General features: G+C 46.4%; 1 protein-coding gene across 1 annotated transcript in view; it reads right to left on the reverse strand.

Moving 5' to 3' along the window:
* Nucleotides 1–19,778, reverse strand: part of LOC129817819 (ras-related protein Rab-10) — a 60,747-nt gene extending 40,969 nt beyond the window's left edge. Inside the window, exon 1 of the mRNA XM_055873389.1 lies at nt 18,941–19,778. Coding sequence (XP_055729364.1) covers nt 18,941–19,067 — 127 coding nt within the window. The 5' untranslated portion in view covers nt 19,068–19,778. The remainder of the gene's footprint in view (nt 1–18,940) is intronic.
* Between the last annotated feature and the right edge of the window lie 283 nt (nt 19,779–20,061).

The following is a 20,061-nucleotide window of genomic DNA, read 5'->3' on the forward strand; positions in this document are numbered from 1 at the left end:
AAGTAGGCGTAGCGAACAGCAAATGCACTAGTCTGTCGATCCCCCATAGTACAAAAGGTGACCCATTCAATTCTGTGGAATAAATAAATATTCCAAACATAGTCTGAGACAGGCGCTACATCGGTTGTAAAAACGGATTAAAGTGCTTCATTTTAAGAAGTTATTTGGCCACTTTGATACAAACCTTATTCAAAACATATAGGCCTATGGGCTAGGATACATGAGGTGTGATACAAACCTTATCAAAACATATAGGCCTATGGGCTAGGATACATGAGGTGTGATACTAACCTTATTCAAAACATATAGGCCTATGGGCTAGGATACATGAGGTGTGATACTAACCTTATTAAAACATATAGGCCTATGGGCTAGGAGACATGAGGTGTGATACTAACCTTATTAAAACATATAGGCCTATGGGCTAGGATACATGAGGTGTGATACTAACCTTATTAAAACATATAGGCCTATGGGCTAGGATACATGAGGTGTGATACTAACCTTATTAAAACATATAGGCCTATGGGCTAGGAGACATGAGGTGTGATACTAACCTTATTAAAACATATAGGCCTATGGGCTAGGCTACATGAGGTGTGATACTAACCTTATTAAAACATATAGGCCTATGGGCTAGGATACATGAGGTGTGATACTAACCTTATTAAAACATATAGGCCTATGGGCTAGGATACATGAGGTGTGATACTAACCTTATTAAAACATATAGGCCTATGGGCTAGGAGACATGAGGTGTGATACTAACCTTATTAAAACATATAGGCCTATGGGCTAGGCTACATGAGGTGTGATACTAACCTTATTAAAACATATAGGCCTATGGGCTAGGATACATGAGGTGTGATACTAACCTTATTAAAACATATAGGCCTATGGGCTAGGAGACATGAGGTGTGATACTAACCTTATTAAAACATATAGGCCTATGGGCTAGGATACATGAGGTGTGATACTAACCTTATTAAAACATATAGGCCTATGGGCTAGGATACATGAGGTGTGATACTAACCTTATTAAAACATATAGGCCTATGGGCTAGGAGACATGAGGTGTGATACTAACCTTATTAAAACATATAGGCCTATGGGCTAGGCTACATGAGGTGTGATACTAACCTTATTAAAACATATAGGCCTATGGGCTAGGATACATGAGGTGTGATACTAACCTTATTAAAACATATAGGCCTATGGGCTAGGATACATGAGGTGTGATACTAACCTTATTAAAACATATAGGCCTATGGGCTAGGAGACATGAGGTGTGATACTAACCTTATTAAAACATATAGGCCTATGGGCTAGGCTACATGAGGTGTGATACTAACCTTATTAAAACATATAGGCCTATGGGCTAGGATACATGAGGTGTGATACTAACCTTATTAAAACATATAGGCCTATGGGCTAGGATACATGAGGTGTGATACTAACCTTATTAAAACATATAGGCCTATGGGCTAGGAGACATGAGGTGTGATACTAACCTTATTAAAACATATAGGCCTATGGGCTAGGCTACATGAGGTGTGATACTAACCTTATTAAAACATATAGGCCTATGGGCTAGGATACATGAGGTGTGATACTAACCTTATTAAAACATATAGGCCTATGGGCTAGGAGACATGAGGTGTGATACTAACCTTATTAAAACATATAGGCCTATGGGCTAGGCTACATGAGGTGTGGTACTAACCTTATCAAAACATATAGGCCTATGGGCTAGGATACATGAGGTGTGATACTAACCTTATCAAAACATATAGGCCTATGGGCTAGGCTACATGAGGTGTGATACTAACCTTATTAAAACATATAGGCCTATGGGCTAGGATACATGAGGTGTGATACTAACCTTATCAAAACATATAGGCCTATGGGCTAGGATACATGAGGTGTGATACTAACCTTATTAAAACATATAGGACTATGGGCTAGGATACATGAGGTGTGATACTAACCTTATTAAAACATATAGGCCTATGGGCTAGGATACATGAGGTGTGGTACTAACCTTATCAAAACATATAGGCCTATGGGCTAGGCTACATGAGGTGTGATACTAACCTTATTAAAACATATAGGCCTATGGGCTAGGATACATGAGGTGTGATACTAACCTTATTAAAACATATAGGCCTATGGGCTAGGATACATGAGGTGTGGTACTAACCTTATTAAAACATTAAGGCCTATGGGCTAGGCTACATGAGGTGTGGTACTAACCTTATTAAAACATATAGGCCTATGGGCTAGGATACATGAGGTGTGATACTAACCTTATTAAAACATATAGGCCTATGGGCTAGGAGACATGAGGTGTGTGACTGATTTGAAAAAGTTGCTCAAAAAAGGCACACGGGCATCATTCACAGGTCATAGGCTAATATTGTCACCCATCATTTCATTTAATGTTGTCCTTACATATACTAAATAATGTGTGCAAAATTAGTTTTGATTTAGAATGGACCATTATCATGCAGTGGTCTCTTAGGAAAGAAAATACATGCATTTAAATAGAAAATGGAGGACCCATTTCCCATGGTTCATTTTCAAGCCAGCCAGGTAGGCTATACTCCTGTTGCAAAGATAAGCAATGTGCTTAAATTTGGCAAGTTGAGAAATAAATCTGATGGGATCCTCTTTTTAATAGAGGCCATCAAAACAATTTAATCACACATTTTCTCACAGCCTATTGAAATGTTACGCAACATGAGCAATCATGAAGTGTTTATCAGAATTTCGATGACATTTGCATTGATGTCAGAGGGACAGGTAACACGTTTTGCAACTAAAGACCATCAACAATAGAGTGGAGAAGCCTAGTTACCGTGACAACATTTTTTTGACTGTGGTTATGACTCGTGACCGCGGGTGTGTCGGTAACACGGTCCCTGTAACAGCCCTAGCCAGGCGCACCAGTTTGTGTTAAGAACTTTTCAAGCTCAACAGTTTCCCATGTGCATCTATAAGTCTTTGCTAGGTAAAGCCCCGCCTTATCTCAGCTCACTGGTCACCATAGCAACACCCACCACGTAGAACGCGCTCCAGCAGGTATATTTCACTGGTCACCCCCCAAAGCCAATTCCTCTTTCGGCCGACTCTCCTAACAGTTCCCTGCTGCCAATGACTGGAACGAATAGCAAAAATCACTGAAGCTGAGACTCTTATCTCCCTCACTAGCTTTAAGCACCACCTGTCAGAGCAGCTCACAGATCACTGCACCTGTACATAGCCCATCTGTAAATAGCACACCCGACTACCTCATCCCCATATTATTACTTACCCTCTTGCACCCCAGTATCTCTACTTGCACATCATCATCTGCACATCTAGCACTCCAGCATTAATGCTGTAATTATTTTCTCCTCTAGGGCCTGTTTATTGCCTTCCTTCATTTGCACACATTGTACATAGATTTCTTCTATTTTGTGTTATTGACAATGTTTGTTTATCTGTAACTCTGTGTTGTTGTTGTTGTCAAACTGCTTTGCTTTATCTTGGCCAGGTCGCAGTTGTAAATGAGAACTTGTTCTCAACTGGCCAACCTGGTTAAATAAAGATGAAATATTTATTTTTTTAAATAAAAATGGTTCATCACCCAAGGACATCCAGCCAACTTGAGACAACTGTGGGAAGTACATGGGCCAGCATCCCTGTGGAATGCTTGTAGAGTACATGTTCTGAGGGCAACTCAAAATGGGAATTAGGAAGCTTTTTCATATTTTTTTTTTTTTTTACACTCAGTGTTTCATTCTAATTTAAAGCAAGTCTAATAAGCGTTATATCCATTCTGTCAATGTTTCTACGATTTGTTTAGTTTGGGTTTTGTACATCAGCTTCAAAACAGCAGAAAATATTTAAATTTCAGAAACCAGGAAGTGACAGCACGCCCCATCAATGTCGAAAGGGGCGGAGCATATCGCGAGCTTCAAGTTCCTCGGTGTCCAAATGACTAGACTTAAAAATGGTCCAAACACACACACAGTCGTGAAGGCGGTGAAACACTGCCATCGGGACGTCAAATCCTGAAAAGGATTTATACGGCTGTACCACTGACACTGACAATAGTGATCAAATCGGGCCTTTGATCAAATGGAGCTACAGAGGGTTGTGCTGACAGTATATCACTGGGGCCGTGCTCTCTGCCATCCAGGACCTCTTTATCAGGCGGTGTGAAAAGGCACAAAAAAAAAATCTCAATGGTTTGGCGAGATCGGTGTGAAAGAACTTGACTGACCAGCACAGAGCGCTGAACTCAAGCCCATCGAACACCTTTGGGATGAATTGGAACGAGACAGGTGTATGATAATGATCCATTCAAATTTTGTCACACGCACCGAAAACAACAGGTGTAGACCTTAGTGCAATGCTTACTTACAAGCCCCTATCCAACAACGCAGTATAAAAATACGATTAAGAAATAAGAGTAACAAGTAGTTGAGTTAGGGTGTCAGGTTGTCCTGACTGAGGTCATTAAAGATCCCATGGCACTTGTCGTAAGAGTAGGGGTGTTAACCCCGGTGTCCTGGCTAAATTCCCAATCTGGCCCTCAAACCATCACGGTCACCTAATAATCCCCAGTTTACAATTGGCTCATTCATTCCCCCTCCTCTCCCCTGTAACTATTCCCCAGGTCGTTGCTGTAAACAAAATCATTTGGTGTGCTTTCGTCGTAAAGCCTTTTTGAAATTGGAAACGGTGGCTGGATTTGCAACAAGTGTATCTTTAAAATGGTGTAAAATACTTGTATGTTAAAGGAATTTTAATTATGGGATTTCTGTTTTGAATTTGGCGCCCTGCAGTTTCACTGGCTGTTGACAAGGTGGGACGCTACCGTCCCACATACCCTAGTGAGGTTAACTAGGCAGGTCAACACTGGTAGAAATTAGGTAAAATTATGTAAATTTGCCTGCATTAAAGTCCCCGGCCACTAGGGGCACCTCCTCTGGATGAGCATTTTCCTGTTTGCTTATGGCCTAATACAGCTCATTGAGTGCCATATTGGTGCCAGAATCGGTTTGTGGTGGTAAATAGACGGCTACGAATAATATAGATGAAAACTCTTGTTAAATAGTGTGGTCTACAGCTTATCATGAGACACTCTACCACAGGCAAGCTAAACACTGAGACTCCCTTAATATTAGATTTTGTGCACTAGCTGTTATTTACAAATAGACACCACTTGTTTCACCGGAGGCAGCTGTTCCATCTTGCCGATGGACCAAAAACCCAGCCAGCTGTATGTTATCCGTGTCATTGTTCAGCCACAACTCAGTGAAACAAGATATTACAGTTTAATGTCCCGTTGGTAGGATAGTCTTGATCGAAGCACGTTGGCTAATAGGACTGATGGTAGAGGGGGATCACTCACTTGCCGTCGGATCCTTACAAGGCACCCCGAACCTACATACCCGATATGTCCGTCTCTTCTTCGTGCGAATGGCGGGGATTTGGGCCTTGTCGAGTGTCTGAAGTAAAACCTTCACGTCCGACTCGTTAAAAAAAATCTTGATCTGGTACGAGGTGAGTAATCGCTATGCTGATTTCCAGAATCTCTGACTGTGGCAGAAATATTATGTACAATGTATAAATTACAAATAACGCGAACACACACACAATTGGTTAGAATCTCATCTTCCGGCGGCATCGTAAAACTAATTTCACACACATTATTTAGTGTATGTAACGCTGACTACACACGCAATCTCAACAGTAAATACACAAATACCGGGACATCTATAGAGAGGATGTGGTCAATGGGGTGGTGGTCAGTATGTGGTCAGAGGGGTCGTTGACAACTTAAAACAATGTCAGACTTATTATTTTTTTCTTGTCCAGGATTAGAGGACAAGTGTTAATGTTGAGCCCTGTACTATCCCCATAGTGGACAAGCGTTAATGTCGAGCCCTGTACTATCCCCATAGTGGACAAGAGGACAAGCATTAATGTTGAGCCCTGTACTACCCCCATAGTGGACAAGCGTTAATGTCGAGCCCTCTACTATCCCCCATAGAGGACAAGCGTTAATGTCGAGCCCTCTACTATCCCCCATAGAGGACAAGCGTTAATGTCGAGCCCTGTACTATCCCCCATAGAGGACAAGTGTTAATGTTGAGCCCTGTACTACCCCCCATAGTGGACAAGCGTTAATGTGGAGCCCTGTACTATCCTCATAGTGGACAAGAGTTAATGTCGAGCCCTATACTAGCCACCATAGTTTTTTTTTTTTTAAGTGTACCTATTCTATTGGTCAGCTTGTCGTTCTGTGCGAGAAATAGGCTAACCAAACAGACTCTGGGACGACAGATCCCAGTAGGCCGAGGCTACATAAAACAAACAACTTGAAAAAGCAAATGAGTCTAATGCAATAGATCAGAATGTTTAGCTTAGAACGGTGATCAACTATTATTCATTCACATAAGTGCAACAATGTGCACAAGGCAGTAAGCTGCACGTCACCATAGTAAAGCTGTTCCTTCCGTAATTAGCGGGAAAACACTGTTGTCGAAAGCACACTGCACATGAGTGGTATCATGCGACAGAAGACATCCGTTAGAAATGTAGAAAGAGGGGAGATCTAAAGATGCAACAGCTAGCATGGCTTGCTAATGCTAATATGACTAGGATTATCATCGACTAGCATGGCTTGCTAATGCTAATATGACTAGGATTATCGTCGACTAGCATGGCTTGCTAATGCTAATATGACTAGGATTATCGTCGACTAGCATGGCTTGCTAATGCTAATATGACTAGGATTATCGTCGACTAGCATGGCTTGCTAATATGACTAAGGTTATCATCGACTAGCATGGCTTGCTAATGCTAATATGACTAGGATTATCATCGACTAGCATGGCTTGCTAATGCTAATATGACTAGGATTATCATCGACTAGCATGGCTTGCTAATATGACTAGGATTATCATCGACTAGCATGGCTTGCTAATATGACTAGGATTATCATCGACTAGCATGGCTTGCTAATGCTAATATGACTAGGATTATCATCGACTAGCATGGCTTGCTAATGCTAATATGACTAGGATTATCGTCGACTAGCATGGCTTGCTAATGCTAATATGACTAGGATTATCGACGACTAGCATGGCTTGCTAATATGACTAAGGTTATCATCGACTAGCATGGCTTGCTAATGCTAATATGACTAGGATTATCATCGACTAGCATGGCTTGCTAATATGACTAGGATTATCATCGACTAGCATGGCTTGCTAATATGACTAGGATTATCATCGACTAGCATGGCTTGCTAATATGACTAGGATTATCATCGACTAGCATGGCTTGCTAATGCTAATATGACTAGGATTATCATCGACTAGCATGGCTTGCTAATATGACTAGGATTGAAGTTGATTTGAAAACCAATAGAACATGAGAGAAACCATACTGGTTTCAATTGAAGCCTTTAGCCTAACATGAAGTAAAACGTTCAGGTTTCAAACAACGAAGTATGTTTTCAAAATGCACACTGCCTCCAGCTCATTGCCAAGTGGTGTGACATGCTAACGCCTGCCTACGGTTGCTTATATGCACATGAATGGTGAATGTGAAACACGCTTCAATTACCAGTTGAAAAGTACAAAAATAGGAGCTCTTTTTAAATCGTGGTCATCAAGACTGTTTCTAACACATGATTGCATTTAGAAACGTTGTGCAATGATTGGGCTTCTAAAAGCATGTTTCACTCCAGCAGCAGCCGCGGGAGCTGTGTGAGGAGGTGCAGCAGCCGCGGGAGCTGTGTGAGGAGGTGCAGCAGCCGCGGGAGCTGTGTGAGGAGGTGCAGCAGCCGCGGGAGCTGTGTGAGGAGGTGCAGCAGCCGCGGGAGCTGTGTGAGGAGGTGCAGCAGCCGCGGGAGCTGTGTGAGGAGGTGCAGCAGCCGCGGGAGCTGTGTGAGGAGGTGCAGCAGCCGCGGGAGCTGTGTGAGGAGGTGCAGCAGCCGCGGGAGCTGTGTGAGGAGGTGCAGCAGCCGCGGGAGCTGTGTGAGGAGGTGCAGCAGCCGCGGGAGCTGTGTGAGGAGGTGCAGCAGCCGCGGGAGCTGTGTGAGGAGGTGCAGCAGCCGCGGGAGCTGTGTGAGGAGGTGCAGCAGCCGCGGGAGCTGTGTGAGGAGGTGCAGCAGCCGCGGGAGCTGTGTGAGGAGGTGCAGCAGCCGCGGGAGCTGTGTGAGGAGGTGCAGCAGCCGCGGGAGCTGTGTGAGGAGGTGCAGCAGCCGCGGGAGCTGTGTGAGGAGGTGCAGCAGCCGCGGGAGCTGTGTGAGGAGGTGCAGCAGCCGCGGGAGCTGTGTGAGGAGGTGCAGCAGCCGCGGGAGCTGTGTGAGGAGGTGCAGCAGCCGCGGGAGCTGTGTGAGGAGGTGCAGCAGCCGCGGGAGCTGTGTGAGGAGGTGCAGCAGCCGCGGGAGCTGTGTGAGGAGGTGCAGCAGCCGCGGGAGCTGTGTGAGGAGGTGCAGCAGCCGCGGGAGCTGTGTGAGGAGGTGCAGCAGCCGCGGGAGCTGTGTGCGGAGGTGCAGCAGCCGCGGGAGCTGTGTGCGGAGGTGCAGCAGCCGCGGGAGCTGTGTGCGGAGGTGCAGCAGCCGCGGGAGCTGTGTGCGGAGGTGCAGCAGCCGCGGGAGCTGTGTGCGGAGGTGCAGCAGCCGCGGGAGCTGTGTGAGGAGGTGCAGCAGCCGCGGGAGCTGTGTGAGGAGGTGCAGCAGCCGCGGGAGCTGTGTGAGGAGGTGCAGCAGCCGCGGGAGCTGTGTGAGGAGGTGCAGCAGCCGCGGGAGCTGTGTGAGGAGGTGCAGCAGCCGCGGGAGCTGTGTGAGGAGGTGCAGCAGCCGCGGGAGCTGTGTGAGGAGGTGCAGCAGCCGCGGGAGCTGTGTGAGGAGGTGCAGCAGCCGCGGGAGCTGTGTGAGAAAGAGCAGCCGCGGGAGCTGTGTGAGAAAGAGCAGCCGCAGGAGCTGTGTGAGGAAGAGCAGCCGCAGGAGCTGTGTGAGGAAGAGCAGCCGCAGGAGCTGTGTGAGGAAGAGCAGCCGCAGGAGCTGTGTGAGGAAGAGCAGCCGCAGGAGCTGTGTGAGGAAGAGCAGCCGCAGGAGCTGTGTGAGGAAGAGCAGCCGCAGGAGCTGTGTGAGGAAGAGCAGCCGCAGGAGCTGTGTGAGGAAGAGCAGCCGCAGGAGCTGTGTGAGGAAGAGCAGCCGCAGGAGCTGTGTGAGGAAGAGCAGCCGCAGGAGCTGTGTGAGGAAGAGCAGCCGCAGGAGCTGTGTGAGGAAGAGCAGCCGCAGGAGCTGTGTGAGGAAGAGCAGCCACAGGAGCTGTGTGAGGAAGAGCAGCCACAGGAGCTGTGTGAGGAAGAGCAGCCACGGGAGCTGTGTGAGGAAGAGCAGCCACGGGAGCTGTGTGAGGAAGAGCAGCCACAGGAGCTGTGTGAGGAAGAGCAGCCACAGGAGCTGTGTGAGGAAGAGCAGCCACAGGAGCTGTGTGAGGAAGAGCAGCCACAGGAGCTGTGTGAGGAGGTGCAGCAGCAGAAAGTCTATATGTATGCTGTGTGCTATAGGATACATAACGACTAATCAAATCAACGTTTATTTGTCACGTGCGCCGAATACAACACCCTACAGTGAAATGCTTACTTACAGGCTCTAACCAATAGTGCAACAAAGGTATTATATGAACAATAGGTAAGTAAAGAAATAAAACAGTAAAAAGACAGGCTATAACAGTAGCGAGGCTATATACAGTAGCGAGGCTATATACAGTAGCGAGGCTACATACAGTAGCGAGGCTACATACAGTAGCGAGGCTATATACAGTAGCGAGGCTATATACAGTAGCGAGGCTATATACAGTAGAGAGGCTATATACAGTAGCGAGGCTATATACAGTAGCGAGGCTATATACAGTAGCGAGGCTATATACAGTAGCGAGGCTATATACAGTAGAGAGGCTATATACAGTAGCGAGGCTATATACAGTAGAGAGGCTATATACAGTAGCGAGGCTACATACAGTAGCGAGGCTACATACAGTAGCGAGGCTACATACAGCAGAGAGGCTACATACAGCAGAGAGGCTACATACAGCAGAGAGGCTACATACAGCAGAGAGGCTATATACAGCAGAGAGGCTATATACAGCAGAGAGGCTATATACAGCAGAGAGGCTATATACAGCAGACAGGCTATATACAGCAGAGAGGCTATATACAGCAGAGAGGCTATATACAGCAGAGAGGCTATATACAGCAGAGAGGCTATATACAGCAGAGAGGCTATATACAGCAGAGAGGCTATATACAGCAGCGAGGCTATATACAGCAGCGAGGCTATATACAGCAGCGAGGCTATATACAGCAGCGAGGCTATATACAGCAGCGAGGCTATATACAGCAGCGAGGCTATATACAGCAGCAAGGCTATATACAGCAGCGAGGCTATATACAGCAGCGAGGCTGTATACAGACACCGGTTTGTCGGGCTGATTGAGGTAGTATGTACATGTAGATATGGTTAAAGTGACTAAGCATATATGATGAACAGAGAGTAGCAGTAGCGTAAAAGAGGGGTTGGCGGGTGGTGGGTGGCGGGACACAATGCAGATAGGCCCGCACATTGGCGAACCGGGCTAACTAAATTTAATTCCACTAAATTATGCAAATTAACCTATAACCATAAGCATGACTGGTGAAATATATTTCCACCAACTGGTATTTCCATCAATGAATAGGCTAAACAGCATTATTGTGCAATGGGATTATTGTCCTTCTCCCAGACAATTAGCCAGTGCCAATTTTATTGATTGACTTTTCAATAATTTTCTACCAGCCAAAAGCCAGCTATTACCGGCTAACGGATACCCTGACACACACTACGAGAGATACTCCCTACCTTTCAATCCAATAGTTCTGAGGAAGAACTCCGCTGAAAAACTGACTGCTAGATAAGTACTATGACAGGAGAGTTACTGACTGAAAAGCAGATGCACTTTGAACCTAGAATCAGTTTTGGAGAGAGAGAGAAATGGTTAAGGTTCAAAGTGCTTCTGGTTAAGGAGAGAGAGAAATGGTTAAGGTTCAAAGTGCTTCTGGTTAAGGAGAGAGAGAAATGGCTTTAAGGTTCAAAGTGCTTCTGGTTAAGGAGAGAGAGAAATGGTTTTAAGGTTCAAAGTGCTTCTGGTTAAGGAGAGAGAAATGGTTAAGGTTCAAAGTGCTTCTGGTTAAGGAGAGAGAAATGGTTTTAAGGTTCAAAGTGAATCTGGTTAAGGAGAGAGAGAAATGGTTAAGGTTCAAAGTGCTTCTGGTTAAGGAGAGAGAGAAATGGTTAAGGTTCAAAGTGGTTCTGGTTAAGGAGAGGAGGCAGAGGTGTGTTTATTTAACTAGGCAAGTCAGTTAAGAACACATTTTCATTTACAATGACGGCCTACACCGGCCAAACTCTAACGACACCGGGACAATTGTGGGCCGCCATATGGGACTCCCAATTACGGCCAGAGGTGATACAGCCTGGAATCGAACCATGGTCTGTAGTGACGCCTCTAGCACTGAGATGTAGTGGCTTAGACCGCTTACCCATTTGGGAGCCAGAAGACAGGAGGATGAGTAGAAAAAGAGGGTGGAAGAGAGGATAGAGAGGAGAGAGATGATGGAGAGAGAGAGAAGAGAGAGAGAGGAGAGAGAGAAGAGAGAGAGAGGATAGAGAGAAGAGAGAGAGAGGATAGAGAGAAGAGAGAGAGAGGAGAGAGAAGAGAGAGAGAGGAGAGAGAAGAGAGAGAGAGGAGAGAGAAGAGAGAGAGAGGAGAGAGAAGAGAGAGAGAGGAGAGAGAAGAGACAGAGAGGAGAGAGAAGAGACAGAGAGAAGAGAGAGAGAGAAGAGAGAGAGAGAGGGCGAGAGGATAGGGGGTTTCCGGTGGTGGTGTATTTTGAGAAGTAGCAGCATGTCTCTGAAGGTATGACTGCTGCGTCAGAGAGGGGGGAACACTCCTATTACACACGCACACACACACACACACACACACACACACACACCTATTGGGCTATTCTGATGAACACACTGCCCAACTTTGTGGCCAGTAAAGGTTACTGCAAGCTCCACTCTGTTGCTCTATGTGGCTGGAGAAGGATTTGGAGCCACAGACACCGTTTGGAGCCATGCTATCCTCACTAGTCCCACTACCATTAACAAGAGGGTGACTGCAACGTTTTTCTTATGTCATTTCATTTTGTTAAAACAAGGAAGAGACACCGTCCCCTGCTAGTAGTAGCTAGCTGGCTTTAGCGTGGCTAGCTGGCTTTAGCGTGGCTAGCTGGCTTTAGCGTGGCTAGCTGGCTTTAGCGTGGCTAGCTGGCTTTAGCGTGGCTAGCTGGCTTTAGCGTGGCTAGCTGGCTTTAGCGTGGCTAGCTGGCTTTAGCGTGGCTAGCTGGCTTTAGCGTGGCTAGCTGGCTTTAGCGTGGCTAGCTGGCTTTAGCGTGGCTAGCTGGCTTTAGCGTGGCTAGCTGGCTTTAGCGTGGCTAGCTGGCTTTAGCGTGGCTAGCTGGCTTTAGCGTGGCTAGCTGGCTTTAGCGTGGCTAGCTGGCTTTAGCGTGGCTAGCTGGCTTTAGCGTGGCTAGCTGGCTTTAGCGTGGCTAGCTGGCTTTAGCGTGGCTAGCTGGCTTTAGCGTGGCTAGCTGGCTTTAGCGTGGCTAGCTGGCTTTAGCGTGGCTAGCTGGCTTTAGCGTGGCTAGCTGGCTTTAGCGTGGCTAGCTGGCTTTAGCGTGGCTAGCTGGCTTTAGCGTGGCTAGCTGGCTTTAGCGTGGCTAGCTGGCTTTAGCGTGGCTAGCTGGCTTTAGCGTGGCTAGCTGGCTTTAGCGTGGCTAGCTGGCTTTAGCGTGGCTAGCTGGCTTTAGCGTGGCTAGCTGGCAGCCTGGCTTTAGCGTGGCTAAAAACATAGCAAGCTAGCTAGCTGTTTTCAGCTTACCACACATTCATTTCAAATAAATCAGATGTATAATGAAAACATATGCCCTGGAAATAGTTCTGCTTGCTGGTGTAACCTACAACATTATCCCTGTTTAATATCCTGCGTGTGTATTAATTCCAATATCAGCTAAAAATAGATGATGTTTTGGTAATGGAGAAGAGCAGGCTACATGGAGCAGGTTCTACCATGTCACAAGAGCCTGGAATCACTAGTTATCACTTCTAAACAAAATACATTTTGGCTGAATTGGTGTAGTTTGGTTTAGCATTTGAATAGTAACCTAAAGAGCACCGTTTTACAAACTAGGGATCGCCTGATATGAAAATAGGGCCACGGGAGAATTTCCAAAATCCTGAATAAAAAAATATATATATTCTAATATCTTTGTATGTCATAATCATTGTAATGTGGTTAACATTAATCTAAAGAGAGAGCACCCTAGAATCACTAGCTACACTATGAAACCACACACTATTGAATCATTCCCCTGGTGAATCACTAGCTACACTATGAAACCACACACTATTGAATCATTCCCCTGGTGAATCACTAGCTACACTATGAAACCACACACTATTGAATCATTCCCGTGGTGAATCACTAGCTACACTATGAAACCACACACTATTGAACCATTCCCCTGGTGAATCACTAGCTACACTATGAAACCACACACTATTGAATCATTCCCCTGGTGAATCACTAGCTACACTATGAAACCACACACTATTGAATCATCCCCTGGTGAATCACTAGCTACACTATTGAATCATCCCCCTGGTGAATCACTAGCTACACTATGAAACCACACACTTTTGAATCATCCCCTGGTGAATCACTAGCTACACTATTGAATCATTCCCCTGGTGAATCACTAGCTACACTATGAAACCACACACTATTGAATCATTCCCCTGGTGAATCACTAGCTACACTATGAAACCACACACTATTGAATCATCCCCTGGTGAATCACTAGCTACACTATGAAACCACACACTATTGAATCATTCCCCTGGTGAATCACTAGCTACACTATGAAACTACACACTATTGAATCATTCCCCTGGTGAATCACTAGCTACACTATGAAACCACACACTACTGAATCATTCCCCTGGTGAATCACTAGCTAAACTATGAAACCACACACTATTGAATCATTCCCCTGGTGAATCACTAGCTACACTATTGAATCATTCCCCTGGTGGATCACTAGCTACACTATGAAACCACACTATTGAATCATTCCCCTGGTGGATCACTAGCTACACTATGAAACCACACACTATTGAATCATTCCCCTGGTGAATCACTAGCTACACTATTGAATCATTCCCCTGGTGAATCACTAGCTACACTATGAAACCACACACTATTGAATCATTCCCCTGGTGAATCACTAGCTACACACTATTGAATCATTCCCCTGGTGAATCACTAGCTACACTATGAAACCACACACTATTGAATCATTCCCCTGGTGAATCACTAGCTACACTATGAAACCACACACTATTGCAGAGACTTCGATATTACCGGCCGCAATTAATATGGTGAAAACAATGTGTGGGGAGACAGAGGCACAAAAACTCACATCAATGCCTGTGGCAGATAACACCGTTAGACTAAGAAGTTATACTCTGAAGAATGACTCAAGAAGTCCCCAGATGATGCTCTCCAAACGGACGCTAGCTGTGAGGACCGAGATGCATTGCCTTTTGTTGGATACACATGTTGGGGGATGCTGTTCATGAGGACAGATTGTTCTTTCTCATGATTCCAGAATATGAAACGGCTTATGGGATGTTCAGTGTGTTGCGTGGCTATATTGATAAAAAACAGATTCCATGGGATGGAACGGTGGGCTTTTGTACAGATGTGTCTCCATCCATTACGGGACAGAGGGCAGGCCTCTACACTACAGTTATGGATGGGTCTCCATGAGTGATACACACACAGTGACACACACACAGTGACCCACAGACAGACAGACAGACACAGCGACAGAGAGACACAGCGACAGAGAGACACAGCGACAGAGAGACACAGCGACAGAGAGACACAGCGACAGAGAGACACAGCGACACAGCGACAGACAGAGACACAGCGACAGACAGAGACACAGCGACAGACAGACAGACACACAGCGACAGACAGACAGACACACAGCGACAGACAGACAGACACACAGCGACAGACAGACAGACAGACACACAGCGACAGACAGACAGACAGACACACAGCGACAGACAGACAGACAGACACACAGCGACAGACAGACAGACACACCGCGACAGACAGACAGACAGACAGACACACCGCGACAGACAGACAGACAGACAGACACACCGCGACAGACAGACAGACAGACACACCGCGACAGACAGACAGACAGACAGACACACAGCGACAGACAGACAGACAGACAGACACACAGCGACAGACAGACAGACAGACACACAGCGACAGACAGACAGACAGACACACAGCGACACACAGCGACAGACAGACACACAGCGACAGACAGACAGACACACAGCGACAGACAGACAGACACACAGCGACAGACAGACAGACACACAGCGACAGACAGACAGACAGACAGCGACAGACAGACAGACAGACAGCGACAGACAGACAGACAGACAGCGACAGACAGACAGACACACAGCGACAGACAGACAGACAGACACACAGCGACAGACAGACAGACAGACACACAGCGACAGACAGACAGACAGACACACAGCGACAGACAGACAGACAGACACACAGCGACAGACAGACAGACAGACACACAGCGACAGACAGACAGACACACAGCGACAGACAGACAGACAGACAGACACACCGCGACAGACAGACAGACAGCGACAGACAGACACACAGCGACAGACAGACACACAGCGACAGACAGACACACAGCGACAGACAGACACACAGCGACAGACAGACACACAGCGACAGACAGACACACAGCGACAGACACACACACAGCGACAGACACACACACAGCGACAGACACACACAGCGACAGACACACACAGCGACAGACACACACAGCGACAGACACACACAGCGACAGACACACACAGCGACAGACACACACAGTGACAGACACACACAGTGACAGACACACACAGTGACAGACACACACAGTGAGACACACACAGTGAGACACACACAGTGAGACACACACACAGTGACAGACACACAGTGACAGACACACAGTGACAGACACACAGTGACAGACACACACACACACACACACACACACACACAGTGATTTCTAACCAGACTGTAGTCTGTCTTGGGTCTGGTACAGTCTGGTGGTGACTGTAGTCTTGGGTCTGGTACAGTCTGGTGGTGACTGTAGTCTTGGGTCTGGTACAGTCTGGTGGTGACTGTAGTCTTGGGTCTGGTACAGTCTGGTGGTGACTGTAGTCTTGGGTCTGGTACAGTCTGGTGGTGACTGTAGTCTTGGGTCTGGTACAGTCTGGTGGTGACCGTAGTCTGTCTTGGGTCTGGAACAGTCTGGTGGTGACCGTAGTCTGTCTTGGGTCTGGAACAGTCTGGTGGTGACCGTAGTCTGTCTTGGGTCTGGTACAGTCTGGTGGTGACCGTAGTCTGTCTTGGGTCTGGTACAGTCTGGTGGTGACCGTAGTCTGTCTTGGGTCTGGTACAGTCTGGTGGTGACCGTAGTCTGTCTTGGGTCTGGTACAGTCTGGTGGTGACCGTAGTCTGTCTTGGGTCTGGTACAGTCTGGTGGTGACCGTAGTCTGTCTTGGGTCTGGTACAGTCTGGTGGTGACCGTAGTCTGTCTTGGGTCTGGTACAGTCTGGTGGTGACCGTAGTCTGTCTTGGGTCTGGTACAGTCTGGTGGTGACCGTAGTCTGTCTTGGGTCTGGTACAGTCTGGTGGTGACCGTAGTCTGTCTTGGGTCTGGTACAGTCTGGTGGTGACCGTAGTCTGTCTTGGGTCTGGTACAGTCTGGTGGTGACCGTAGTCTGTCTTGGGTCTGGTACAGTCTGGTGGTGACCGTAGTCTGTCTTGGGTCTGGTACAGTCTGGTGGTGACTGTAGTCTTGGGTCTGGTACAGTCTGGTGGTGACTGTAGCCTGTCTTGGGTCTGGTACAGTCTGGTGGTGACCGTAGTCTTGGGTCTGGTACAGTCTGGTGGTGACTGTAGCCTGTCTTGGGTCTGGTGGTGACTGTAGTCTTGGGTCTGGTACAGTCTGGTGGTGACTGCAGTCTGTAGTAAAATCTTTGAAATGGTTGCATTTATATTTTGTACAGGGTAAATAAGCTAGCATATATGAAGCCAGCAAACACATTCCTCACACGCTAGGAATATATTTCCTCCAATGTTAAAAAAAGGGGAAAAAGTGCCTTGCTCCCAAAACACATGTTTTCTGGAGACTTGTGGGCAGAGTGATGACGTCACCCCCTGTATGTGCTTTCAGTAGCCTGAATGCCTCCAGATTGAGGATTCCTCCTCACAATACGCCCCCAACCACCTCCTGAAGAGGTCAGACAGATCTCAACACAATCTGACCACAATGAGACGTCTGTGCAGCTAGACCGGTCTTTTCAACAAACTCTTCGTAATCTGATAGCAAAAGTCACATGTAAGTTGCAAGTGTAGACACAGCCATCTAGAACCAGCCTCCAACTGGGAACTCAAGACAAAACGAGCTCCGACAGGGAAAAATTGTTATGAATGGTCATCCAACTCGGAAATCGAAGTTGGGAACTCTGGCATCTTCTAGCGCTCCGACCTGAAGATCACTGACAGGTTACCAGTTGTCTTGAAAGCACCATAAAACCATTTGCCAGCTTATATCTGTGTGAAGCTGGATACAGTGCTGTCATCGCTGCCATCACATCCAACCTAAATTGATATTTGGTTTTAATGCAGATGAGAACACTGAATCCAGCATCACACAGATACGGCCTAGCAAAGGGTTGGTTGCCTACCATGAGTTTTATGGTGCTTTGAAGACCACTGGGAAAAAAACTCTGAAAAATATTAGGTCAAATCATGATATCCGGGATCTTCAGGTCAGAGCTCTAGCAAGAGGCCCGAGTTCGATTTGAAATTTCGAGTTGGTTGACATTTCAAAACAATTTTTCCCAGTCGAAGCTCGTTTTCCCCCGAGATCCCAGTTGTTTGAACGCGGCAGCAAAATCGACAAAAGACAGAGTGACGCCATCATCATGAATTGTTTATGATTTCAGAAGAGTAACTTAGCAGATGTTTTTATAATCTTCCTCGCATACCAACACATACAGAGACCAGTGAAAGCTAACTAACAAAGCCCCTTCCCTGACAACTATGACTAAAAATGTCTATATAGTGTACGAATGTATATCATTAGCCAACTAACGGCCCATTCTAAGTGTTAGCTAGCTAACTGGAAGACTAGCACATTCTGAGGGCCTAGCAAGCCAGCATTTCGAAATACATAACCGGTTATACTACTTGGTTTCTCTGAAGCTAGACTAGTTAGTTGGCAACTGAGGGCCACCAGATAGCTAGGTAACGTTAGTTAAGTCTACACATTGTACATGTACGTTACCCAACCAGCTAGTTAGCTAGCTAATGTGAGCTAACAAATAAGTGAAACTTTAGAAATACGACAGGCATAATGTACCAGAACAAACTGGTTAGTTTGTGACTGACATGTCATTTTAAACGTTAAATGAACCATTTAGTACACTAACTAGCTAGTTTGGAGAGTTCAGCAAACTTGCGGAGTGGGCCTTTTTGTTTAGCTGCTAGCTAACAAGCTAGCTATTTAGCGAACGTCAGTTATCATTACAGTTTACATAGCTACGTTAGCTAGCTACTGGTGGTGATTTGTTAGCGAGAATTTGACACCGCAGAATCCATACAGCTGTGCCCCAGTAGCGTTGACACCCCCGCCCCAGAGACCCAGATCCCTGCAGTTGGCCGCTCACCTATGGTGGAGATGAAGGTGGTGTTGAAGGCATCGTCTGAGAATCGGAACAGCACGCAGGTCTTCCCCACGCCCGAGTCACCGATCAGCAGGAGCTTGAAGAGCAGGTCGTAGGTCTTCTTCGCCATCGATAGACAAGTTGTGTTCGCAGGACAGAGCAGAAACTATCTACCGCAGGTCTAAAGCCAGCCTGAGTTACAAGCAGAGGAACGGTGTGTAATATTTGAGTTATGTTGATATCTAGTTGGCTAGTTAGCTATATACCACCAGGGGTAGCGTGTCGCAACAGTAACCGAAGAGTAGCAAACCGGGTTCTCTTACAGCATTTGAATTAAAAACCACCCCAAAAAAATGTATCCCGTGTGATTCCCCTTTTCCACTCTTTCTTTCTCTCGCACTGTCGGGACAAAATGGCTCCCCTCCCCGACTTACTCTTTCTTCAAACTACCAACGAGCTCATTAAAATTATTTGAATTCCCCGTCATTACAACCGCCTCAGGACTTGCGATCGAGAAGAATTATAAATGTTCGTATGTTAAAAGTGTGTCAATTAACGATATTGTTACAATTATTTGTTATGTCGATGATTAGACCCTGAAACAAACGACAGCCGTGACGTCGCCTTCAAATGCAGGCACCACGGCGACACCCTAGCAAGACGCCTGTTTTCCGCCCCTTCTGTCAAAATCTCGCTCGGTGATTTGCTCACATCACTGTTTTTCAAACTTACAGCTGAACCCGATTGGTCAGATTGTCAAGGAGTAAAAAGGCGTAATTTAGGTTGACTTGTAGGAAAGGCAAATGTTTTTCTGCATGACCATTCCGGAACAATCCCAGGCTCGGACTCTCCGTTCCACTACAGATAGAACAATGAAACAGATATTTACCCGGAAGTATAAATGTGAAGCATCCGGTTGGTGTTTCCTATCTACCAAATATGGTGGTGAGAGGAAGCCCAATGGAAGCCTAGTTTGAGAAGATGGGGCGAGATGGATTTTGGCCGATATTCTGCTCATTTCGATGAAACATTTGATCTCAATAGCGTTTTCTGTTTCTAAAACTAAAATATGTTGTGGACAGTTTTCTAGACTTTATTCTTTGACAACGTTTCTTAAAAATTGC

Source organism: Salvelinus fontinalis, chromosome 20 (genome assembly GCF_029448725.1).
Source record: "Salvelinus fontinalis isolate EN_2023a chromosome 20, ASM2944872v1, whole genome shotgun sequence".
In the NCBI taxonomy this organism is placed as follows: Eukaryota; Metazoa; Chordata; class Actinopteri; order Salmoniformes; family Salmonidae; genus Salvelinus; species Salvelinus fontinalis.